Here is a 26,979-nt window from a genome sequence, read left to right as displayed (position 1 = left end):
ACTTCATCTGCAATGAAGACTCTGTGAATGGTTGAGCACTCTTTAAAAACCTAGTGAGAGGATTTGAGTTGGGATTGTTTTTTCCAACAGTCTGCAAGATGACTTTCATACTGTAGTGAAATGAGCAGAAAGTCTACCTGAGGGTTTGAAACAGAATGTTTTGGTTTGGACAATGGTGATCAGTCATTTTTACACAAAGGCAGTGTTGTGAATAATAGATCACTACTGATAATCAGTAGCAGTAATTGACTCATTATTACTAAGTCAGTACAAAAATAGTCAACTTTAGAGTTACAATCAATTGCAATATCACAAGAAGATCATTTTACCCTGATCTTTGATCAGATCTTTAGCTCTCCTGGTGCCTTTCACAGAAATAACATAGCTCCCACCTCGTACATAGTTCTAGTTTATTCTGAAGTGTGTATATTAATGTGCATTCATGAGGTTATGTGTGTGCATGTCAAACCATTTAGTGCTTCTATGTTTTGTCCACCTTCCTGTTTCCCACGAGGAGGAATGTTCCAGCCTGTTATTAGCAAAGCTGGAGTTTTGAATAGCGGCCTTTATGGAAACAGGTGTCGGTTCCTGTAAAGGAGCACCTTATCCTCCTTACTTCTGCCATTAAGAGCACACAGTACCTCCTGCAGCCTGCAGCATTTCCTGGGTAACAAATGAAACCTTATTCAAGAATATTGCATGACTAACACTGCCAGTTTTTATATTGGGCTTCTGAGCATTTGAGATCACAAGAGGTTGCTTACCAACCATTTTAGACTATAAAAGCTGCAACAGGACACACCCTCATCCAGATGCAATGTCTTTTTCAAAGCTAACCCCAATTTGCTCCCCGGGTGCTTCTTAGCAGCCCACTGCTCCTCCGGGATGGGTTAAATGCAGAGAATTGTAATTTCCCCATTGTGGGACTAATAAAAGATTGATTATTATTATTATTATTATTATTATTATTATTATTATTATTATTATTATTATTATTATTAAATTATTATTATTATTAAAGGAAAACAGTCAGCTTTTAAATATATTGTTCCTCTGTAAGAAAGCGATGGGGTTCACTATTTAGAACAACATGTGATTTACATATTTTTACCATTTAGTCTACAATTCCAATTATTGTGGCTGTGTGGATCTGCATTGTCGATTGCAAAACCTAAATGATTTCACAACAAATTTTGATTTATAAGATAATACTAACAATACTACTTGTTTTCTCAACATGGTGATTTAAGAACACCACTCTCCACTGTCAAAAGTGAGTGTGAGAAGCTTTGATAGTTACAAGTGTGACCCTGATTGTCTCAAATTCAGCTACAAAATTTGTGACGCTTGGTCAGTGCCCCTTCACATCTGATACCAACGCACTGAGGCACCCTTTTGCTTTCAACAAACTGCAGTGTAAACCCATCTGTGTCATTATTAGACGCTCAGATAAACTGATTCGTACAAAGAGCAAGAGAGTCCACACAGGGAAGGAGGGAGTGGAGGTGGATGGGTCAAACAAACACTGACTTTCAGCCAGGAGACCGCTGTTCATGTCCTATGTAAAACTAATAGTCACACCACGTCAGTCAAAAGGAAGATATTAAAGATATTAGTATTTGTTAGTCATTAGTATTATAATGGGTAGAAGAGAGAATATGTTACAACTATTCTGCTATTACATTTATTGACTAGTTAGACAGACACTTATTAAAGGTAGATATATGTTTACAGTGGCGGAATGTAACTAAGTACATTTACTCAATTACTGCACTTAAGTACAGTGTTGAACTTGTACTTGTACTTGAATATTTCTATTTAATGCTTACTTGCCCTAGGTATACCGTGGTATAGTTGTTAGCACTGCCCCTCATATCAAGAGGGGCCTGGTTCTATGCTGGGCTGGCTGGCCCTTCTGTGTGGAGTCGGCATGTTCTCCCCCTGTCAGTGTGGGTTTTCTACAGCTTCCTCCCACAGTCCAAAATTATATTTGGGGCTACATACAAATTATTCAGGGTTAAGCCCTAGCAAAATTACCCGACAACACCACTTCCTCTAACTAAGTAGTTGTGCTGCAAATTCCTAACGTCCTGTGAAGATGGAAGTTTATTTTGAAAAGACACTATGTATGTACCAAGTGGAAACTGACACACCGTCCTTGACGCATCCTTCCTTAACCGACACTAGAGGGGAACCTAGAGCGTCATAGTTTTAGGACCACTGACCAAGCATTGTATTGGATAAGTTGGGGATGAGAATGCGTTGTGAGTTCAGTTGTTAAACTCAGGATCCTGTACTTCCTTACACACACATCTATTTCTGACATAAATAAACTGAATTGAACATAACAAATAACACTTTCAAGGGTTGACTTGCAGAGTAGCACTCAAATTAGTTTTGTGCACAAATCTTTCGTCAATATGCTTCGTTACAGTAGAAGATGAATGTGAACAGAATGTTCAAAAAGAGAGATGAAAAAAATGCTCTTAGTATTACTGTTATGCAAAAAACTCAAAACGCAATAGTCTGCACTCTTCTCACACTCTGGCATTTGTCTTACTTTTGCAGATTTGCAAAGCCCAGCCTCTGCCATTTGTTTAGCTCTAGGCACTGACAACTCTTAAGGTAAATAATGATGTAGCTGATTTCTTCTGACAGGACTCTGTGTCTCTGCTCTACATTTGCATGTTTTGTGTTTATTACTGAAAGAATGAGAGCCCGCGGTGTACTGTCAGGGCTATTTTACTTGGTCAGATCATAATGTGCACAGTGCCCGGCTCTAAAGCCCCCTGCTCCCCGCTCTTCATATTCATGTAAAGGGATTAATACACATCTCTCCTGAAACAATATTTCATTCAATTTATGAAAAGTTATACTTTTAAATATAAAACCATTATAAAAACACCGAATACTTAAGTACCAAGGCTCTGTATTTGTGTTCACAATATAATTAATAACCCTGTCCCCGAAGAGCACGAACACATCCAGCTCCCCTGTCTGCAACAACACATTCAACTGCTGAATGAATAATCATTCTAATATCTTTGAAGGGTAAACAGTTGCCGAAGTAGCAAAATAAGAGAATAAAACTGCTCTTTTTCCTGGTTCCCTCCATTCATATGGCATTGTTTTGCAATAGCAGCTTGTGAGAGTCTCAGCTTTCATATCGTCCTCTGTTTAAAGCAAATGGCTTGGCTCAGTGTTAACAAGCAACAGCGTGGCTGTGATCATCTGCGGTGCATACTGTACTAATGAGACCATTACAGGGAAGCAGAAAGCCCCTGGCTCACAGATGTCACCATGCCACATGTGCTCTGCTGTAACCAACAGTGCGGCTCAGTCACCTCGCTGTTTTAAAGAGATACAGTATGTCACTTTTTCACTCTATTATTAAATATATGGGAAATGTGACATATCTGAACATCCCAAAACAAATCTAGCCAATAATAATCATAAATGTAATAAAAGCCTGTTAGTTGATACGGGACATATAAACCTGCAATCTTGATTTTTCAGGGTAGTAGAACAAGCTGAACAAGTCCAATATTTAGCTCTGGTTTGGTCTCCGTGTCTTTAGCTGCTAAATGCTCCACCATGTTCACCAAGTGTTCTCTATCTGTGTTTGTCTGCTGTTCGCTGCTGAGCAGGTAGAGTACAATGGCTTTATCAACTATTCTGACCTTTTCATTTCACACAGGAGTTTACAGAAAAAGGTTTTACCATGTGGCAAATACATAAAGACTATTTATTGAATAATCACAAAACACACTAAATCCTGATATATATTGTTATAAAATGTTCGATATCGGGAAAGAAGATTATGGCCTTACCTCCCAGTCTTAACCTGCATCAACTCCTTCCCTCCAGTACTGTTAAATACTAACTAAGAAGTACAAGCATGTGTATTAAATACTATGTACTATTAGTACATACACTCATTCAGTAAGTAGTCAGACTTACATAGAACTGTTGTGTTTTATAGAGATGGAAATTATTTTCCTGCTTTTCATTTTGCTACAATATAGTTTATCATAAAATATAGAAATTGTACATTGGAATTTGAATTCTTGCGAATTCTTGCGCTGCTCTTGGGTGTCACACAGAGGAAGACAGGGACAAAGTGAAACTGGAAACTTCTGGGTTCTGTTCCAGGTGCAATCAAAAAAATCTCATTGACACTAAAGATCCAGCCAAGTAGAGCCGTTCTAAACAGAATGTCAGCAGATGTTCGTTGATAAATCCAAAACATGTAGTGTTAGGGTTATTGATATCCAATATTTAATAATAGCAACATTTCATTTTCCAATTTACCACTTTTCACAAGCCCAGACTCTCTAAGGTTATTTGTCAGTATAGAGTGACTAACAAGGTGGCCAGTCATGTGGCCTTATAACAGAAGACAGATCTTTATCCAGCAACTGCTTTTATTTTCCTCCTCTTTATGAGAGTCACAAATGGGTCCAGTGCCTTAATAAGATGCTAGAGTAAATGTTTAAGATTCATCCTGTGTATGAATATGGAACATGGAGTAAACCCGAGGAAAATGTTTTACCATTTCTGAAAGATCGACTAAGCAAACTTTCATCACCTTACACCTCTGAGTTTGGCTTATGTTCATTCCTTTCAATTAGATAATTGACACACTAAAGATGTTCTTCCCAAAGTTAAATCTTCATGCAGCGTAATCTTAATCAGACTCAATGTTTAAATATGCAAATGAGGAACTATCTTATTAAATATGTACTGATTTGCAAATGTTTTCCAAAACATAAATCTGAACATTGGATGAAGTCAGGTTTAAAATTATTGTTTCATCTTGTTGACATATAAGAGTGTATCACTCCATAAATCAGAACATAATTAGAAATGATTCCATTTTCACTATGTTTTTAGTAATGAAATGTTCTATAAAATCTGGGTATGAATGTTAATAGAACAAAAAAAACGAGAAAATGGAGAAAAGGGAAAAAATTAAGACTATTCATAATAACAGCAACAGTAGATATAATATAATCATGATAATGCAAGCACTAATGTTATCAGTAGTCATAGTAATGTCATTAATAACAATAATGGTAGCCGGCCCAGTATCATTTTTTTTGTATTTCAAGTTTTCTGAAATGTAGTGTTAAAATATGCAAACTAGTCATTATATAAGGGTTAAAATAAAGTGTGTTAAAATAAAGTGTTAAAATAAACACGAACTAGTGTATTGATGTTTTCTTTCCATTAGTCTGAAGCTTTGTTATGGAAGCCAAAAAAAAAACCAGAATCTCAAAGTAATGTTTTTGCCTGGTGCCTCCTTTAACACTGCAATATTTACATTTTTAGTTCTACTATAGTACACACGATTTACAGTCATCACTACAGTTACTTGTCTACACGCGTGAACCTTTTAGAATAATGCTCATGAGACATATTTCAGTAAAAAGACACCAAAACCGAGAAGAATCAGCAACGAGGAATCTGCAAAAACAAAAATCCAAACACTTGGATTGTCTGTCAGATACTGATGTAGTAAACTCAGGCACACAATTCCTAGTGTGGTGGTTTGTTCACTTCCTTCTCATTTGTTCTCCTTCCTAACTATAATTTGGGCTTGTCTGGGTAAAATTTCTGCTGAGCTCAGTCAGCTTGCCCGGGCAACTCAATATCTATCTATCTATATTTTTTTAATATAGATCCAACGCAGAGGACATGAAACAGGGATTTAAATCACAGAATCTTACAAACAAGTTGTTTCTCTTGTTCTCTTCGTTACACACACACGTACTTGGACCAACACAAAATGAGCCATTTATTTTGCTGCTGCCACTTAGCATCAAACCATCACCCCCTCCCTAACTTCTCCCAAACAGCTCTGCTGATGTCAAGCGGCAGTCTAAAAGAGAGCCAAGCCTGTCAGAGTCCTAATCGTTGTGGAGAGGCCCTTGGCTCTGTATGCACAGCAGACGACAGCCTCAATTACACAGGTGTATACAGTCTGCCAGTACATGAGAGGGGAGCAGACAGGCCCTATTCTCTGGACAAACACTAGTTCTGCGCCATCGCTGCTGGATCGATGCGTTTCTGTGAGCTGGATCTGGAGGCTGTGGCGGCAGTGGTGACTGGAAATAAGCCGAAGAAGGAGAGATGAGATGTTGACAGAGGAGGAAATGAGACATCGTCTAGGAAATGAGGGTGCTGATGCTTTTTACAAACCCAACTTGTCAAAGGCGGTGAGCTGTGTTCTTATTTCCCAAATAACATTGTGACATAAATATACGATCAGATGACAGATGAGTGTGTAAATATAGAGCCATGATCATAGCCGAGACAGCTTCTGTAGCTGGACTGTTATGGACTGTTGTATCCAAAACATTCCCATAAACCACAGAATAAGTCGTCTGCCAATGTCTCCCAAACATGATCAATGAATGTGTAATGGTTGGTGAAATGGTTGGGGTTTCTAAAACATACTTAGAGGTGTATGGTATGAGCTTGGGAGCATTTCAAATGCCTCTTAATTCTCTCAAAATGGCCACGCCTGAGCCGGCAGCTTGTAGCTAACGGCGCTAACAGCACTAACAGCTCTAAGGGTCGAGGACTGGTTTTATTACATCAGGAGGGAAATATCTCTCTCATATCAGTTCAAAGAATGCTCAGTAGTCAGCATGTTTTTTGTTTTGTTTTGTGCTTTTTCATTTTAACACTAACCTATTTATAATTAATTTATTTCCTAGAAGCATTTAAAACAGCGCATAAACAATAGTAAAGACATAATTGATAAAGACCAATTACAGTAAAACTTACACAGAGCCACCAGAACCCCTCAATAGTGTTATGCATCTGAATCCAAACCCCCCATGATAAAAGCTAATTTTGTAAAACAAAGTGATATTTTCAATATTATTCACCGAGGTTAATGTGGTTTAGCAAAACCCTTTTAAATATAATACCCAACAATACAACACCACAGCAAACAGCATCATCAGATTAGCTACTCTAACAACTCTCTAATGGTAGGCTATAAGTAAAAAACACATTATAGGCTTCGTGAAGCAAATGTTTTTTATATATCACTCTGTAGTTTTCATTGGTTTATAAACCTCTTTTGTTACACGCCAATCCACCACCCTGACATTGAGCAGTGTTCAGTGTCCAGTATGAGCATGATTACAACTGGGCAACCTTTTCGCCCAGAGCCCCACAAACCAACAGGAACACTATCCTGCCCCAAGGCTGCTGTTTGAAGGTTAGTTTTTGCTAATTTTATGAAGTTTGTTTTGTTTAAGGATATGCATCTGCACATGAAACAAAATAAATATTTACTTCGACCATGGAGTGTATAAAAAAAGTTTTGGGCCGTCACAGTCTAGTTTTTTTGCAACCAGAAGTGACAGGAGAGGGTGGAACTAAGAAAAATCGAACTCTGGATAAGACATTTTAAGGCAATTTTTTTTTTTACATTAACTATCAAGAACTGAAAACATACTGTGAAAGGGTTAAAGTTGGAAGATGAAAACATTGAAAAATCCCAGACCGGACAACGCCCGTGGTAACGACCTGTCAATCACCCCTCCTTAAAGGTACAATGTTTGCTGAGATGATATATCAAATGGGAAGTAGGGTCATTTTCTTATAGACTTCTTTACAATCAGACTCTTATTGATGGTCAGTAGAGAGAATACGTTTAAGATACTTCCTCGTTGGCCTTACTTTTCAGAACCTTAGTTTGTTGCCTGATTTGGACACAATGTCGCTCTATAAGACAGGCAACAGATCAGCACACTGCTCACAGCTGATTTCATTATCAGAGGAATAATTATATTGATGCCATAAAGTTTCCTACAAATATTCTTGGTCTTCATAGATGAATTCCATTGACTTTGCTGATTGATTATTGTTGTTCATTTCACAGCAGCAGGTCAAAGTTTCCAGTTAACCAATGAATTAGGTAATGCCAATGAACAGACATACATGATCCAAGATGATGAATCCTACTAACTTTGGTGATCCACTGCTTTTTCTCTCATGCCACCAGCAGGTTGGAATAGTTTGGTTTAGACTTAATATTCACCTATTTCACTTATGGATGGATTTGCATGATGTTTGGTTTTGAGGATGAATTGTAAAAACTTGTGTATTGGCACTGCCTCACAGACACTTTTAATGTTCTTAATTGGTGAAAACAACCAAACAAACCTGCAAATGGACTAATTTCCACAGAGGAATAGATAACCTGGGGCCTACAGGGCCCTGGGCATTCGCTTGTGTTGCTATGTTGATAATCTAACCTTGCCAGCTACAATAGTAGCCCTTCAACTAACAAGCCTTAATAAATATTTTCATAAGGCAGGCTGTTACAGTATAGTTATATTAAATTGAGTGTTTGATTTTATATAAAGTGATTTGTTGGTCAACTCCTGCGGACCATCAAATCAAATCCTCACTGGCTTGTATCAATCAGTGGCCGTTACATGCATTATGAGCTGCATGGTTCATTAATATTATTGTGAAGCATGCAGGCAGTGAGAGAGCTGGCAGAGAGCTGTTTAGGCCCAGACGAGGCACCAAGCCAACATAACGCAGATTGGCCATTGATTTACAGGAAATATCCCCAGGTGCCCCAGGCGAGATGTTGAGTGACAACTGCAACATGACAGCTATCAATTAGAATGTGCTAAGTATTAATGCAGCAGCTTAGAATTGTTTTGAGAATTAAGGCAGAATTAAGTGTAACTGTGAACATAATTAGATTTAGAGAATGTTCTATTGTGAGATTCAGAGCCAAATGAGAGACATTCAGCTCGTTCTGTGACTATTGGCGTCACGGCATGTTATTCAAAGACCGATACACCAGAGAGCTGAAGCGATGACAGGGTGTGGGATGTGATGGTGACACATAAAGCAGGTGCAGCTCAAAGCACATCAGATCCCATTTGCATCCTCTCTAATTTAACTCAGCTCTGTCATGAGAAATCTCAAACAGGGGAGGAGACAGAGATAGTGTAAAGCAGATGAATGCAGCCTTCAGGAAACCAGCTTTGACTGACAGAGACGAGGGTAAACACTTCACAGGCACGGCGTACGCTTCAGAGGGAATGCTATGCAAAGAAGGGATAGACGGAGAAAAGGGAAAATGAGAGTGCTCCACCCCTCGCCCCCTCAGCTATTCTCAGGAGGTGTCAGGAGCTGTGTGTAAAGAACCCAGCGCCCCCATTTCCTGTGAGAGGGAGCAGCGCTGAATTTTGATAACACTCATTTCCAATTGAGCGCTTCAAAGAGGAAAAGGCTTGGAGACAATTAGAATGAGAGCGTAGCCTCGGAACCCTGAATAGCCCTTGATGAGAGCAACGGGCGAGTTTGGATAGGTTAATCAGCCGTAATCGGAAAGCAGGTGTTGAACACGCAATCCTCCACCCCAAATTATATGATCGTCACATTCACAAAAGTGCGTCTTTTAATTAAACACAGTGTCCTTTCCCGCTGTCTTTTCCTTATTCAGAAGCGTGAAGCAGCGCTGATTGCATCAGATCAGTGACACCAGGAACAAATTGCTTTTCTGCCGTGGCAGGGATGATGAAGGGGGTGGGAACAGCGTGTACACACGTGTGTGTGTGTGTGTGTGTGTGTGTGTGTGTGTGTGTGTGTGTGTGTGTGTGTGTGTGTGTGTGTGTGTGTGTGTGTGTGTGTGTGTGGGGTGTGTTTAGGGGAGGGGAGAGATTTGATTAGCATAGGAGAGGCACAACGATGACTTTAATCTGAAGATGATGCAAAAGTTCTGTGCAAAATCATCTTTTCAAGCCATTGAAAGATGATTTCAAGTTTCAGCTCACACCCAGGCATCATGCTTAAATTGTTTAAAGTGTCTTAGCTTAGATGCTAACAAAAGGGAATCTAAAATTGGAATGTTCTCTCACTTGGCCAAACACGTTTTTTGTTTTACCATTATATCCTGTAATAAGTCCACAAACAAGCCTTTGGATGCAAATAAACCCTTCATTAGTTGTTTTACTATTAGTCAATCTAAGAATGCAAATGGTCAGATCTTACAACAGGGTGTCCTGGGTGTGAAGAAAGAATGAAATTGAATCTATAAAGCACTGATCAGACTGAGCATGTTGTAGCAGCCTGGGGGACCTTTTTGAAATAGTTTTTATAAGAGTGAAGCATTTTGCACGTTTCTTTTGCGTTGCTAACCGCCTTGTGTTTTGACAGGAGCGTTGTGAACGCATAAACTTGAAAAATTCCAACTTAGAGCAGAAAAGCTCCCTTGATATCATTGTGTGAAGGGAGTGTTTTCTCTTTGTGATCACGTTGGCTGGATACTAGGAGTTTCATAACTTTAACAACTGAATACACATGACCTGAACAGAAAAAAAATGATTCTTCAGATTATTTTTTTCATTTAATCAAACTTTACTATTGACTATTAATGAGCATACCATTTATGGTTTGTGTAAATGTTAGCGCTCATTCTGTGGTAAAATAATTGATGCAGCACCTGCAAAAAGACTCAACAAAGAGTCAGTGTGGTGGTCCTTCCTTTTTCAACCAGCAAAACGCTCTCTGTCTGATCAGGGCCTCCTAAAGGGTGACTGTTCTTTCTGCATCAGTGTAGCACATTGTCTCAGGGTTCACCCTTGAACTATAAAGTAAGATGCACACTCATACTGCAGAGCCACTCCCATTGACAATTAAACATGCTGGCTTGCAGGTGTCTGTGTTATATTGTTAGCGTAGCATTGTAGTGTATCATACTACTGACTGATAATGTCGGGGGGCCCGCTGAATATTTTTCTATCATGGGTCACAGTGTAACAAAACACACAGAAGGTATTTAGAAATAAGACACAACCCATACAGGATTGAATAGGGGTGGGAATCTTTATGCACCTCACAATTTGATTCCGATTCAGAGGGCTACAATTCCATTATAAAGCCATTATCGATTCATCTTGATGCATCAAAATTTGCATATATATATATATAAATTATTTATTTTTTTCTCACTGGGAATATCTGCTATTTTTAAAACTCTGCATATTTGTCATGATTCATAATTAACAAACAGATGAATTTGAAGTTGTTTTGCACCCCACAGGGCCATAGAGGTCATAATCAGCCGTGCCAGAGCATCAGTTTAGATATATTATCAGACTCAATGGAACACATCGTTGACTGAAACAGAAACTCATTTATCAACATCATACATGTGCAACTGTTTGAAGACTAAAACAGAGCTTGATATCGAGAGGACTCCAGCCATGCTAGTTGCTCTGTGAGGTTGTACTTACACTTAATGTTCACATCAGCATGCTACTTTCAATAACTACGCAAGCATTTCAGTGATGAGCAGGTATAATGTTTAACATATTCACTGTGTTGGTTAAGCGTGTTATCATCTAAACTTGTGCTCATTCTCATTCTGCAGTTATAGGTCACCATCCAAAGTAGATGAAAAGCCATGGCTAAAAACTTTGGCCTCTATATGATAATTACAAACAGAACAGAAGGTCTATCTAATAGTGTCTTGTTCACTTGGCTACTACGGACACCTGGACCGAATAAGATCTAACAAAGCCAGGAGGACTAATGACAGTATTGTTCTTTCGGACAGGCCCCAGGAGGAGCATCTAATTGATGAAGTCTGTTCAGATTCCACACCTGATCAATACCAGCACATAGTTACTGACAAGCTCAAACTGCTCTGGGCTAGCTCTCACTTGCCTATCATTTTAATGAGCACATACCAGACCTCAGCTAATATCTATGAGCCAATGTTGTAAGCGGTTTGGTTCTTGCTTCGATTATTTTTGTTTTGAAAGCAGGGTTACAGTGTCACATAATGATTTTACATTCTGAGGAAAAATCATACAAATTCCACATGCTTTATCTTTGCTGCGAAGGTAATGATGAAAATAATGTGTATGAAAACTCTAGCTATCAGTAACTATCACTACTTGGGTTTTGTTTTTTATTTATTCATTCATATTTTTTTAAATACCGAATTAATGTAACAATTATTCTAACCAAAATTTTCTGATTAATATTTCAATATTCTATTCAATCATCTTCTCTTCAAAACACGTAACAATATAATACATCATATTTGTCAGATGCCTGACCCCAAAAATACTGGATATCTAGTCCAAAAAGATTAATTTAATCATTGTATGTCATAGCAATCCCTTCCGTGAGATCATTTTTACTGAGGACTAACAACTTAAATTTGTAATGACATGGATTGATTTCATCATAGCATAGTAAACTGTTTAGATTGTCACTGGCGAATGTATTTTTGCATTAGTGTGCGTCAAGGGAAATAACAGTCTATAAAGTTAGTTAAGGCCATTTTATCATATATATATATATATATATATATATATATATATATATATACATATGCAGAAATTAATTTTAAAATGGGGCCAACTACTAAAAAAAAATTCTCGGGGGGAATGCATGCTATTACCTTTTACCAATCCTTGTGATGTGCTGACGAACATTATGCGAATCAATTCCCCTAGCCTACTCCTGTAGCTTACTTACAGTTACCAACTTAAATTTTTACAATTTCTATACAAAATATTGTATTCATGAAAAAAAATGGTCACAACCAATCAAATTCTTGGCAGTGTGGATGGGACTCTAAAACTGCATTTTGACTGTAATATGTTGGCAGGGCAGATTAACCCATTGATGGAGCTGTGGTGCCCCCAAATGTGTCTGCTTATAATAGATTAAGAACTAAAAATGTCAATAGTATGCACTATTTAAGCATAATATCAACTAAAATACTTCAGATGAAAAGGAAAGATGTTGGTATCAACTTAAAAAATCACCAGGACAAAAACAGATACACAATTTAACAAAAAGTGAAAGCTGTGTTAGCTTGTGGCTCAGTTGCAAGGCCGGGTCGTCCGTCAATCAGAGGAATCAGTTTTTTGATCCCCGGCTCCACTAGTCCATGTCGCTGTGTCCTTGGGCAAGACACTTTATGTTTCTCCCGCCAGCTGTGGCTGCAGTGTGTGTATGTGTATGAATGTTAGTTAGAGTCCTGGTGGGCAGGTGGCACCTTGCCTGATAACCCCTGTCATCAGTGTATGAATGGGTGTGAATGTGTGAATAATGACATGAAAAAGCACTATGCACGTACAGTCTATTTACCATTTAATGTTTAGCCTAAGTTAGCAAAACGACTTCAAGCAAGAAGAAACTACTATCCTGGCTCCATTTTGAAGCCTTAAGTACGGCATTTTGGCCTCGGCCATCTTGGATTCTTACAACCAATGAATGAAAGTGACCATATTTGGAATGCGGAGGAGTGACGTAGAGACGCTATATATGCTCTGGTAGCAGTAGAGACCTGTCATTCACAGGGTAGCCCCGCCCTAAAGAACACCCTGCTTTATGGTCTATTTGACTCTAAATGGACCATAATTTACGAAATGAACATCATGCTGTATTGAAGAAGACTTGAAACTAGAGATTGAGACCATAAAATCATGTTTACAATGTTTACTGAGGGAATAAATCAAGAGAGAAGTAGAGTCCTTTTCTCATAGACTTCTATACAACCAGAGGAGTTGCCACCTGATGGACAGTAGAGAGAATGCCTAAATGTCTTAAAGCTTTTAAGACATTTAGCATTGGCTTATCAAAACCAGTGGAACTGTCCCTCTTACTCAGACCACTCCTATCTTTAAATTCAACCTTTTATTTGATCTTAACCACTGAGTTTTGTGACTGTATCTTGCATGGTGTTTGATGCTATCACGGTGACAAAATCTGTTCACAGACAGACAGACAGACAGACAGACATATAAACACCTGGCAAAGTACGCAAACCTCCTCTGTGGTAGCTTCTGCTACAGTAGAGGTCTTCAGGAACACATTTAGCGATGGAGACTCACACAGGCTCACAAGATAAAAACAAGCTCCCCCCCCCCCACACACACACACACACACACACACACACACACACACACACACACACACACACACACACACACACACACACACACACACACACACTTTAAACCCCCAGCCAAAAATGGCATCACAGCTTATGTGACCCAATCACATGATGGTCTCTAGTTTACTATTACAATTCTTGCTGTGGCCAGCAGCCCTGAGCAGCCCCTTCCTCTAGAATCTGAAGGCTGTGATGTGTGTATGTCTGTTTGGTGCATTGAGTTGTTGCTGTTGTTGGCTTAAAATATAGCCCCTTTAGCCCAGTCAGCCTTGCAGCAGCCATTAGTTTGAGGCAGCTCTCCCAGCAGAGCGCTGACAATGATGACAGGCCTCGGCAATGCAAGCAGGCCCCAAGGGTGGGACTCCGGGGCATCCGTGCTCTGGGTCAGCCAGGGCTAACATATTTATCTGGGCAGTAATCTGAAGGAAAAAGGACAGAGTACCTGACCCCTTAACCTCAGGGACATCATCAAAACAGCTCCTATTTCAGTTCCACTGTAACTCAGTGTTGCTCCATTCCTGCTCTCAGACAGCACAGATTGCCATTACTCAGCAGAGAGAGAGCTGATGAATAACAGAGCAGCAATCAGCAGGTGTAGTAGTGAGGGTACAGTGTTAAGGAGAAGCAGGGCTGATCACTCATGGATCTGAGGTCTGAGTTAAAACTCTCCAAAACCTGAATCGTCCCCTCACTACGGACTCTGTCTGCACATTGATCTACTCATCACTGTTATAGCAATGCTCACAAGTGCTACAGAGTTAATTGTTTTAATGCTGTTCTTCAGTAATATCAATATTTTTACATTTTCAAATTAGTTCCAAATTGCAAATTTTTAGGGAGCATAACAATAATTTTACATTATTTAGCAACAAGACTAGAGTACCAACTGGACAAAATCAGCAATTGCTCCAGGATTCCAGATGAATGTGATTTAATAGGGATTAATTCATAAATGCATTTTATTTTTCAAATATGTACTACTAAACCACGTAAACAACTAAAATATTAAGGGCCGTGATGAAAGTCCTGTGCATCATTACTGAGGGTTTTTTTGGCTTTAAGAATTAATGGTCACTTTTTAAGTTGATATTGTGCTTACATGGTGCTTGATGTGTTTTTTCCAACTACAAAACTACTTGACCACCCTTTTTGAATGCTATCATCCAATTGAATGGCTGTTATTAGTGTTAATCACTACTTTGATGCTTAAGACTGAACCTATACCACGCTGTGAAAGGGAAAGTGGGTATTGTGAATTATAAACAAAACAACTTTAGATTAAGGCATCAAAACTACTAAAAAAATACTATGAAAATATTTAAGTCCAAAGACATGCAGCTTAGGTGCATTGAAGACTCTAAATTGCCCGTAGGTGTGAATGTGAGCGTGAGTGGTTGTCTGTCTCTATATGTCTGCCCTGCGACAGACTGGCGAACTGTCCAGGGTGTACCCTGCCTTCGCCCATTGACAGCTGGGATCGGCTCCAGCACCCCTGTGACCCTTAACTGGATAAGCAGGTTACGGAAAATGGATGGATGGATGGATGGATATTTAAGTTTGGGTTTAAATAAGTAGGCTTGTTAGGTAAGTTAAAAAAAAGTAAGTTAAAATAACTTGACGGGCCGACTTTTGTTTTACACAGGGTATGAATAGCGATCTCCTGGGTGAAAGTCCTGTGTTTGTTTGGCAAAGCCATCCACCCTGTCCTCCTCCCTACATGGACTTAACGCTGTTTATACTTAGTCACCTAATGTCTCCAGTCATAATTACTTCGCCCATCTTCTGAACCAAAATACAAAATACAAAAGCTATTTTCCACAGGGCGGCATCATAAATGTATCTGGCTATGCTCAGCCCATCATCCATGTTAACTTTAAATTACTGCCTTTAGAATATTTTCCTATCCTCCACTAAGCCATTGATGACAAGTCATTGAAGGAGGTTAATACTGACTTATTGTGTGATCCTGAGTCATTTCACTATATCTTTTTCAAAGTATACAAATCAACTTAATAAAATGTTAAATTTGAGCTGTGGTATCCATCACAGTGAACATCATGTCTACTTGTATGTCTGTTGAGTTACTGTTGGTGGCTGTAAATGCAGATTAATTTGAAAGGCTTGTGCTTGTATTACATGAAGATCACTGTGAGGTTCCAATCTGATAAATATTTTTTTACGATAGAGATGAATGGAAACAATTGGCTTCCTGGAGAGCAGGGAAAACAATACATAATGGGAAACACTGTATAACACTCTTTGGAAGATGGTAAATTTGTAATAACTGGGATAAAACATGCACTAAACCAGATATGTTTTCAACATATCTCTGCAGGAAAACTGTCCACCTTCAAGAAATGTCAGAGGTCAAGGTCAACTACAGACCATCACCCCTGAAGTCTGCAGAGATCAAAAAAGGACAGTCCAGCTAACATCTGCCAAACTGCTACCCCAAAGATCCATTTATTACTCTAGGCGTTTTATGCAGCTCTAAGAGAACACACTTTTTTGCATCAGTGACAGTTAGGAGTTTTGAATCAGGTTCATACCAAGAAGAAGCAGCCAGATGAAGAAGCTGCAGGGTCCTGGCACTGCTGATTACAGGCTAATGACGGGGGCAGGGGAAGGACGGCTATTGGTAATGTGAAGTATCACTTCCCTTGGGTGATACTTGTCTATTAGAGCCAGAATAGCATCTCATAAAGTTGATTAATCTCAACAGAGCTGATGATGGATGGACATTAAAGACTGAAGACTTACTGCACATGCACACAACCTGGTCTGATCTCATAGATCAGATGCTTTACGATCTGCTGCTGTACATTACTAAAACAGAGGGTCTGTTGTTGAAATAAAATGTGGAAATCTGCGACACGCAAGTCTTTACCTCTGCAATCATATCGCATCCACTGGTAGGTAGATTTTTACACAACCAGGTTATGAGCCAAGCATAATGTTTAAAGCGACAACATCTCTTTTTTTAATTTCTACCAACATTTCCTGTGACACCAAACATGGTCAGGCTGAGTTTTGTGCAAATATGTCTATAATGATACACAAGTGGGATCAAGTGTGCACACATCATTCTTGCACATAGTGATAATGAGGTGTAAAAAATGATACATAAGGCTGATATTTATTTTTAACCGGATGAACCAGTGAAGCAATAGAAAAACAGGGTCTAATCAGGGTTATGAATATTTCACTCAGTATGAGGGTCATACATTGTGGAAAATAATGCTATTTGACTTAAAAGCATTAGTGTTGAAACCTCTTTCAAGTCTCACGATGGTCAGTGCTGGGCCTGGTAATAAGTAATGTTAATGTGTGCTCAGTTTTGTCAGATTATCTATGTTTGTTTAGTTACAGAAATATTAAAAATATTTGAGCCAACTTTCCAATGAGCATAACCTTTTACAGGGCGAGAAATGGTTTATATGTTGTCACTAAAGGTCAATTAATGGTAAATAAAGCATGTATTAATGCTTTATAGCTGAGTTATCGATTTAAAAATGGCTGATCTGCGGTGGATGCAAAATAACGCAAAGCGTGTGTATTATAGTAAGAAATGGTAACTGAAAATATCTATATGATGTGAAGTCAGGAAGCTTCATATTAATGTTACATTACATTACATTACAGTCATTTAGCAGACGCTTTTATCCAAAGCGACTTACAGGAAGTGTATTCAACATAGGTATTCAAGAGAACTACTAGTTGGCTACACTTAAGAATATATGTTTGCACAGAAGGAGGACTGTTGAGTTTGTCCCATTCACTGACATTGGAAGTGTATATGGAAGGGAATGAGTAAAGCTCCGAGGAACCTCTTGACCTCTGACCTTTGATGAAGGGGCTTCAACGTTTACCCCTGCAGACTGGGTCCATTTTTGTAACAACCATTATTGTAACAAACACATACACTCACAGGTGACTTACTGCCTTTTGCTGTTTGCTTAGCACCCCATTAATAATAACTTGACTATTAATGGCTCACTGACCGGAGAGGTTCTTCACAGCTGGTCAACCACCAAGTTGTTCTTATTTATAGCTTAGAACTATAATGAGAAATACAACTTATAGATCATTTGTAGTGGGTGTCAGACGAGAGTGCCACTATTTTTTTCTACTCCCAGGTCCTTTTTGATCATGCCATGCATATCACAGATTACAGATTACATGTTGTATTTTATGTGTAATTTCACTGCTGGAAGTGCACAATGAAGTGATTAAAAAGATAAATAATGAAATGTAATGCAAGAGTTTACAGTTTTTTTTTACGATTTGCTGAAGGATGATTTTGAAAAGTTTCAAAACACCACACACTATTCACACAACCACACACACAAGTAGCAAAACACCTGGGCCTCAATAATTGTGCTTTATGTGTCATTTTAGTGTGTAAGCAATCGTTAAAAACCATAAAAGTAGTAGAACCTAGAAGTTGTTGAATGTTCTTTCTCTGTATTTATCTCGTTGGTCTGTCTGCCAGTGATTTTACCGTTGCTGTCCATATCTGATATAAGTTACATTAATGCACATCTTTACTATCTTCTCACAAATATTCTTGTTCTCATACTGTGAATTTTTGTATTTTTGTATTTATTATAATTCTGTTTTTGCAATTTTGGGGATTTTATATTGTCTCTCGACTTTTGCACTGTATATGTTGTTACACACCATAACGGCAAGACATATCCCATGTACTTGCAACCTATTTTAAATAATAATACATTCTATTATGTAACTCACCTCCTAACTGTCAAATCATAAAATCTTTAAGTATTGGGGCAAAATGCAGCGAGCAGCTCAATCCATCTATGTGACAACTAATCGCCGGCTTTATGCACTCACTATCATGTCAGCAGCCAGACTATAGCCCTGAACATACAAAACTAGTCAACACATTTTTCGGGTGATTATGCAAACACAAACACAGGCGTGAGCATCCATCACAACCTGCATTACAAGGTTGTGGAGTCAGATGGTGTCAGCTGTGTCTACACCAACACATCCAATTAAAAGATGCCTGACAGAGACAGAATTTGTCTTCAAATAATTTGTTTCCTTCACAAGTCTTTTGCCATCCATCCAATAGAAAGAGGAGTTTGTATGCATTTGGGATAATAATTTGTGATGCACAGACTATGCAGTGTAATAATTGATTCAATAATAATCTCTGGCACTAAATTTAAATTGCAAGAAAGTAGATCACATAGAGTGATTGTTTAAATTGTTGCAACTATCCAGGGAGACAACTCTTTAACATCACCCATGTTTTGTTGCCTTCTTCACTATTTTGTCAGGGGATATGAATAATGCAGGGGCTGCAAAAAAATCAAGAATCAGCCTTTCTACGATTGTGACAAGAGCGCAAGGAGATAGGCATTTGGAGGACTTCTAGCTTTTTTTGCAAGGCTGGAAAATTACATTTTTATCAGCCTGTTTGCCTGCTTAAGTTTTTTTTTCTTGAAAATCGAAAAGTTGAGTTAATATAAAACTATGTAATAATCATATAAGACATTTTAAATATTATACGACAGTGTTGTCCATTTTATAAGATGTGTTCTGGCTGATAACTTCAGGCTTTGAGGATAGGTACCGTATGCGCGCTTTGTGTATATGATCTGACGGGAATGTAAGGAAATAGCACATCTCTGTTTGTGTTCATGTGTTCGTTTTATCAACGACTGTGTTTTCCAAAGCAAATCAGTGAGCCGTACGAGCGCATGGAGGGGCTGACAAAAGAAAGCGGTGAAACAGAAAGCTTCCCGGGCGAAAAATGAGACAAAAACCCACAACAAAAAAAAAAAAAAAAGGAAAAAAATCATTCAGGAGTAACAAGGTTGAATGCTGAAAAGCTCTTCTCAACAATCCAAAAATCAAATACGGGGGAGTAAATATGTTGGACAATTCTTACCTTTAGCGACCATGTCCGACACCAACGCCACAAAAACAAGCAGGAGAGGAAAATAATCTCTGATCGCGTTCATCACGTTTCCCACCGATTTGCGCTTCTCAAGCTTTGTAGTAGTGACCGTCCTCGGGTCCAACACTTTCCTCTGACGGACTGAAACACTGAGAGCTCCGCCGAAAACCGAGAACACACACGAAGCGCTCCTGAATCTCAGCCGTCTGAAATGACTCCTTGACGGCTTTTAGTTTGGCTCCGCCAGCACGACTACAGACCAGAGACTGTATAGTCCGTGGAGCTGCTGATGCTGCTGCTGCTGATGGAGCTGCTGCTGATGCTGCTGCTGCTGCTGCTGCTGCTGATGATGCTGATGCTGCCCCGCTCTGCGCTCTGTGCTGGGAGCCTCCTCTTCAGGGCAGCGCCGCCGCCGTGCATTCAGCACCAGGGACAGTTACTAGCGTTGGCCAATGGAACACACGGAGAGCTAATAAAGCTCAAAGTTTTGCACTTACTGAATTAAAGACACGGTTTTTTTCTTCTTCTCACTATCAAGGCAATCGTTGAATGGGATTCATCAGTGGTGGAAGTAGTATACTTATAGCAAAAAAGACAAATTGCAAAAGAAACACACTTTAAAAGGACATATAAATACAATTTTAAGACAAATTGCAAAAGAAACACACATTTAAAAGGACATATAAATATGCAACATTTTAAGTGTCTATTGCAAGGAACTTCAATTTTGCGTTGATTTTGCGTTGATTTTGCCTTTAGAAAGCCTCTCATTTTACTGCACCAGGGATTGACAGGCCTCACAGTCTGCCTCGCACAATCCTGGTTCTGGTTCTCTCGTGCCTTTTACTTCCTACCTGTAGGCCCATCAATAGGCCTGGGTGAGGCCTGGGTCCCCAGCAGCATGTCGGTGTGGGCTTCCAGTGCGGACCGCCGGAGCAGTGAGGAGAAGCTCTGCTCCTTGCTGGAGGAGCAGACATTGCTGCCGGGCGCTGAGCTCTCCTCCACCTGCCAGAGCCGACGGCTCTTTTATTTATGTAGGTCATATAGAGGCATCGGTATTAAATCTCTTTCATAACCAGGTAAATGTTGCTCATAGGAACTTTAAAAACATTCAATAGAAAATCAAAACAAGCTAAAATAGCATATGACATGGGTATACAATACAAGTAGAGAAATTACAAAGCAATTTAAGATATGATTTTTAAAAAGTCTTTACTTAGATTTAAAAGAAGGGAGGGTTGCAGCTGACCCACAGTTTTCTGTGAGTTTGTTTCAGATACATTGTGCGTGAAAACTGAATGCTGCTTCCCCATGTTTAGTCTCAACAGAAAGCAGACCTGAGAGGCCTTGATGGTTCATAATAGAAGATCAGAATCAAACCATTCAGTGTATTTTGAAGTCACTTCTTTGATGGACAGCAAGCCAGTGTATAGACCTCAGAACTTGAGGGACGTGAACTGCTTTTTAAGGAGACCTGCAAAGACACTGTCGAGTCTACTGAAGATAAATGCATGGACACGGTTTTTTTTCCAAATCATGAATGCCAAGTCCTTTAATCTTTGGAGCATTCTTAAGCTGATAGGCTGCCTTTGTAATTGCCTTAATGTGGGTGTTGAAATTCAGGTCTGAGTCTATGACTACACCTAGATATACTTAAAGTATCTCAAGTAAAAGCACTCATCCACAATGCTCCCTTTAAGTTTTATATTATAAGTTGGGTTGACAAATAAAGCAAACAAAGTGATTGACTCCCTATTTCCAGAAGAAATTACCCTTATAAAATGAACAGACATTAATAGCACAGATACCATCCCAGGGGCACCCCACTGATTTCACACATGAAGATCACACAACATGGTAAGCACTACTCAGCCTCTGCTGTAGAGAAACTGACCGTGATGATTTCACAGTGGTGCCGACCTGCATAACAAACTGGGTGTTAATCAGTGATCAAGGTTCAAACCAAAGACACTATTGAGTTGTATGATGGGAATTGTAGGATCCAGCATGTCTAAAGCATGACTTGTGACCCCCATGAGGGGACCCCATGGGGGTCAGAGGCAAAAACAACCAACACACATCCACTCTTTTCACCAGTCCTGTGCTGTTCCAGCGCGCACAAACCCTTACAAGAGGTTAAAACATATGAACAAACATAAACGTTGTCCAAAACGTCGTCGTGCATACGAACTCAACACATGACATGGCTGCTGACACTATAATACTGCCTGTATAGTGTGCACACATCACATGGAAGGGTATCTTCCCGTGTGGATGGACAGAATGCAATAGATGTCATTTGTACAGAATGAACAACATAACAGAGTTACAACACATTCAATGTATATGACATAAATTATTCTTATAATAAGAGTAGAAAGTAGAATAATGATGGAAAAAATTAAATGTGACTAATAATAATAATGGTAGTAGCAGTGGGTGTAATCAGTAATGTGCATTCATAGGACATGAATACATAAAGATGGAGGGAGAGAAGAGGAGAGAGGAGCTCAGTGTATCCTAGGTAGTCCCCCGGTTGTCTAGGCATATAACAGCATATCTAGGGGCTGGACCAAGGCAAACCTGAGCCAGCCCTAACTATGAGCGTTATCAAAAAGGAAGGTCTTAAGCCTACTCTTAAAAGTGGTGAATGTGTCTGCCCCCGGACTGAAACTAGAAGCTGGTTCCACAGAAGAGGAGCCTGATAACTGAAGGCTCTGGCTCCCATCCTACTTTTATATACTCTAGGAACCACAAGTAACCCTACATTGAGGAGCGCAGCTCTCTAGTTGGGTAATATGGAACAATAAGTTCCTTTAGATAAGACGGTGCCTGACCAGTTAGAGCTTTGTAGGTGAGGAGAAGAATTTTAAATTCTATTCTTGATTTAACAGGGGAGCCAGTGCAGAGAAGCTAATACAGGAGTCATATGATCTCTTTTCTTAGTTTTTGATTGAACACGTGCTGCAGCATTCTTGATCAACTGTAGAGATTCAAGAGACTTATTTCGGAGGTGATCTGGGTTTAGTAGATAACTTCAATTATGTCTGAGGTTTTTATGTCCTTAAGACAGGCTTGAAGTTTAGCAAACTGGTTGGTTTCATCTGGCTTAATCAATAGATATAATTGGGTATCATCTGCATTACAATGAAAGTTTATTGAGTGTTTTCTGATAATATTCCCTAAAGGACGCATATATAAGGTGAATAAAATTGGTCCAAGAACAGACCCTTGTGGAACTCTGTGACTGACTTTGGTTTTCATCGAGGTTTCATTGTTTACATATCCAAACTGGGATCGGTCTGATAAATACTGCTTGAACCAGCTAAGTGCGGTTCCTTTAATGCTAATTAGATGCTCCAGTCTCTGTACTAAGATTTGACGGTCAATGGTGTCGAACGCAGCACTAAGGTCTAGCAATACAAGTACAGAGACAAATCCTTTGTCTGATGCATGAGAAGGTCATTTGTCATTTTCACCAGTGCTGTCTCTGTGCTATGATTCACTCTAAATCCTGACTGAAAATCCTCAAATAAACTATTGTTATGTAGAAAGTCACACAGCTGATTTGTGAATGCTTTCTCAAGGTTCTTAGAGAGGAAGTAAAGGTCAGAGATAGGTCTATAGTTAGCCAACACCTCTGGATCAAGAGTGGGTTTCTTAAGAAGAGGTTTAATTACAGCTAGTTTGAAGGACTGTGTTACACGGGCTGTTAGTAAAGACAGATTGATCATTTGTAATAAAGAATTGCTAACTAAAGCTAAAACTTCCTTAAGCAGCCTAGCCGGAATCGGGTCTAAGAGACAGGTAGATGGTTTGGACGTAGAAGTTGTTGAAGTCCATTTGTGTAGGTCGATGGGAGAAAAGCCATCTAATATATATCAGGTCCTACAGCTGTTTCTAAGGTTACTGTATTTGAGGATAGAACGGTACTGGTTGGGGGCAGGAGATTATTAATTTTGTCTCTAATCTTATCATTAAAGAAGTTCATGAAGTCACTACTACTGAGGTTTATAGAAATACACGGCTCAATACACGGCTCAACAGGCCCTTCTAATATATATTTAAGACTATCTCTCTAGACTAGCCACAATTCTTCCAAATTGGTGGTGCGCCATATCTTTTCAAGTTTTAAACTAAGAGGAGGAGGCACACATCTAAATGTTTTGCCTCCTGACCGCTAAAGAACCTCTTCATGACCAAGTCAAGACCAAGACCAGGGCAGGGCGAAACGACTACACCCACACTGCAGGACAACCTTCAGATAAAATGTAGAAATAAAAACCATAGGCACTATTAAGTTATCTGAAAGACCCACATTCCCTTATAAAACACCCACAGAAAACCATAAAGATTAATCTTCATTTCCCTCTTTTATTGCCATATAAACTGTAGTATGTGCATATTTATAGGTGTACAATGAGTAACGTCTTGATAAAATAATCCAAAGGCATCTAAGAGGAGAATTTTACATTTGAGAATTTACCTTTGTTTTCTATGAGCAATTACAGATACGGAAGCTATTAACAAATAAATATGAAAATGCACAAGCAATTAAGTGACATCTTGCAAATTTCCCGCTGCGGGACTAATAAAGGATTATCTTATTTTATCTTATCTTATCTTAAGTGACATTTTTTTAGTCTTTTTGTCTGAAACCTAGACAAGACCAAGTAAAAATGGCGTCGATGTGAGACGAATCCAAGAACATTACTATTACTATGGTATATTATACTATATACTGAGGGGTCCGCAGGAATTCAGGGAGGCAAGTCATGATTTGTCGGCTACACTTTTGCAAATCTTCAGTAGGCAAATGGAGTCTTACCTATAGAGTCCAATATACAGTAAGATTTAGCCTGTAATTAGCTGGCTAGATACAACTGCCAGCAACAGTTTTTCTTTCAGCAAAAGCAACAGTTGTTAGAAAGCAGAAACAGAAAGTTTCACAGATGAAGCAATAGTAACTAAGGGGAGTTGGGCTTAATGAACAATTAGTCGTAAACTGCTGTATTAAAGAGTCATCAGTCAGGAGAAGGCAAACAACTCCAAAAATGAACAAAAATGATTGCATTTTGCATTCTAATGTGTTTTTTTCCCTAGAAACACAATCATATTATCCTATCCGTTCATCCTCAAAGAATCACGGGGGCTGAGGCAAGAGGCCATGCACTGGACGGGTCAATTAACCTGACCTGCATGGTTTTGGTCAGTGGGAGGAATCTGGCCCACCCACAGGAAACTTTTATATATGCTGTGCTGGCTTTAATCAATTATACATTATTGTTGTCCAAGAAGTGAAAAGACCTTCATGTGAACTAAAATGAGTTGAGTAATGAGTAATCTAATGAGTAAAAACCTACAAACTGTCAATGAAAATCTCACTTATATTATAAGATTTCAGTGTGGAAATGATGCCCACACTGTACTTCATCTCTACCATTGCATATTTATTATGTGTTGGTTTGAATTCTTGTCAAAGGAAGAAAAACTGAAGGAAGCTCAGTGAAAAAAAGGTGCCTAAAGCAGTCTTTTACAAAGATTAGCCATACAATGACCTGAGCATCAACATGTTTGCTCTCTGTGAATAGCTTTCTGCATAAAAAGAGAAGAAACACTTATGAACTATACAAGAGCAGACAGTGAGCTGTTGAATGTATTGCTTTGCTGTGTCAAAAATGTTTTCCACCGAATGATGATGTACGAGTTAGTGTCTCATCTATGAACTTATGCTTGGAAATCTACATGATTGCCACTGATGTGTCTCCCTCCTGCTTTGAGTTACCAAGCATGGGTTTGATTTGACAGTGTTGCATCAGCCGCCCGCTATGAGCAAAGTATTTTGAATCATTTGGTTTTGCGTCATCCTACTGCTGAACCTCTGGCTACTTAAATTCCAATGAGGACCTTTGGCCAGCTGATCTCAGCTCTGACTTCTGAAGCTTTTGCAGCAGAGGTGCTCCACATCCCTCCAGCATTAGTCCAGCCTTGCAGAGGCTGCTCACCTCGCTGAGAGATGACTCACCACATCAATGCGGAGAAAGTCTCTGACATAGAAACAGTGTTAAATCTGCTCAACACAGTTGCTGTAATTTACGTACCTTTGCCTCGTGGCAGATAAGCTATTCATAGATAAAACACACAAGGCAAGTCATGCACAGGCTTTACTCATCACATAAAGCCCAGTCTGCAGTCTTTTTGACCACGGAGGTCTTTTCATATACACGCATTATCTAAGGAAATAAAATATCATGTATTTAATACGTTTTACTGCCAATGATAGATCATATATATATATAAATATTGCTGTCAGGTTCATTTCCAGGTTCATACTACTTGTATTTTGGATTTCTTCTACAATATGTCTACATGCTTTAATGTTCAAAAAAACACTGTCCCGTCTTCTTACTCACGGTGAGTGTCAACTACACAGAGTTTAGCAACACTTCTATCGGTGACTGTGTGGTTGTGACTTCACAACCATTTGGAAGTCCCGACGGCACGTTTAAGGCACAGTTTCTGACACGGGCTGTGTGCATTTCTACTTGGATTGAGCTATTTGATACTTGCACTGTATTTATAAAGAATCTAGACCTGCTTTATAAATAAACAAAAGATGTGGAAATCTCACCTTCTACAATGTGGGACCTTAAATAACATCATATTTTGTTTTATTATCTACTATTTGTTCATGTATAGACCTGTTAAACAATTTGGAAATGATTGAGGGTCCTGATTTTGAGAGGACCCTTTTCTTTCACTGGTATCATTGATTGTGCCTATAAAATCGGAAGCCAATCACCTTACTTGAATCCAATAGAAAATCTATGGAAAGAACTAAAGATCAGAGTTCACAGAAGAGGCCCACGGAACCTTCAAGATTTGAAGACTGTTTGTGTGGAAGAATGGGCCAAAATCACACCTGATCAATGCATGCGACTAGTTTCTCCATACAGGAGGCGTCTTGAAGCTGTCATTACAAACAAAGGCTTTTGTACGAAGTATCAAATAAATTTCAGTAAAGCGTGTTCAATACTTTTTCCCTGTGTCATTCCATTTTATTACACATAACTTAATTTTCTGAACTTAT

The 26,979-nt window shown here is 39.1% G+C and overlaps 1 protein-coding gene across 1 annotated transcript in view; it reads right to left on the bottom strand.

Annotated features, from left to right (window-relative positions):
• The window catches only part of LOC129092223 (seizure protein 6 homolog), a 167,001-nt gene extending 145,799 nt beyond the window's left edge, over nt 1-21,202 (bottom strand). The window contains exons 1-3 of the mRNA XM_054600080.1: nt 21,170-21,202; nt 20,744-20,894; nt 19,881-20,030 (exon numbers count right to left, since the gene is read on the bottom strand). Coding sequence (XP_054456055.1) covers nt 19,881-20,030; nt 20,744-20,894; nt 21,170-21,202 — 334 coding nt within the window. The remainder of the gene's footprint in view (nt 1-19,880; nt 20,031-20,743; nt 20,895-21,169) is intronic.
• Nucleotides 21,203-26,979: the final 5,777 nt, after the last annotated feature.

The sequence above is a fragment of the Anoplopoma fimbria genome, chromosome 1 (assembly GCF_027596085.1).
Source record: "Anoplopoma fimbria isolate UVic2021 breed Golden Eagle Sablefish chromosome 1, Afim_UVic_2022, whole genome shotgun sequence".
NCBI lineage: Eukaryota > Metazoa > Chordata > Actinopteri > Perciformes > Anoplopomatidae > Anoplopoma > Anoplopoma fimbria.
This window is presented reverse-complemented; position numbering and strand designations above follow the sequence as displayed.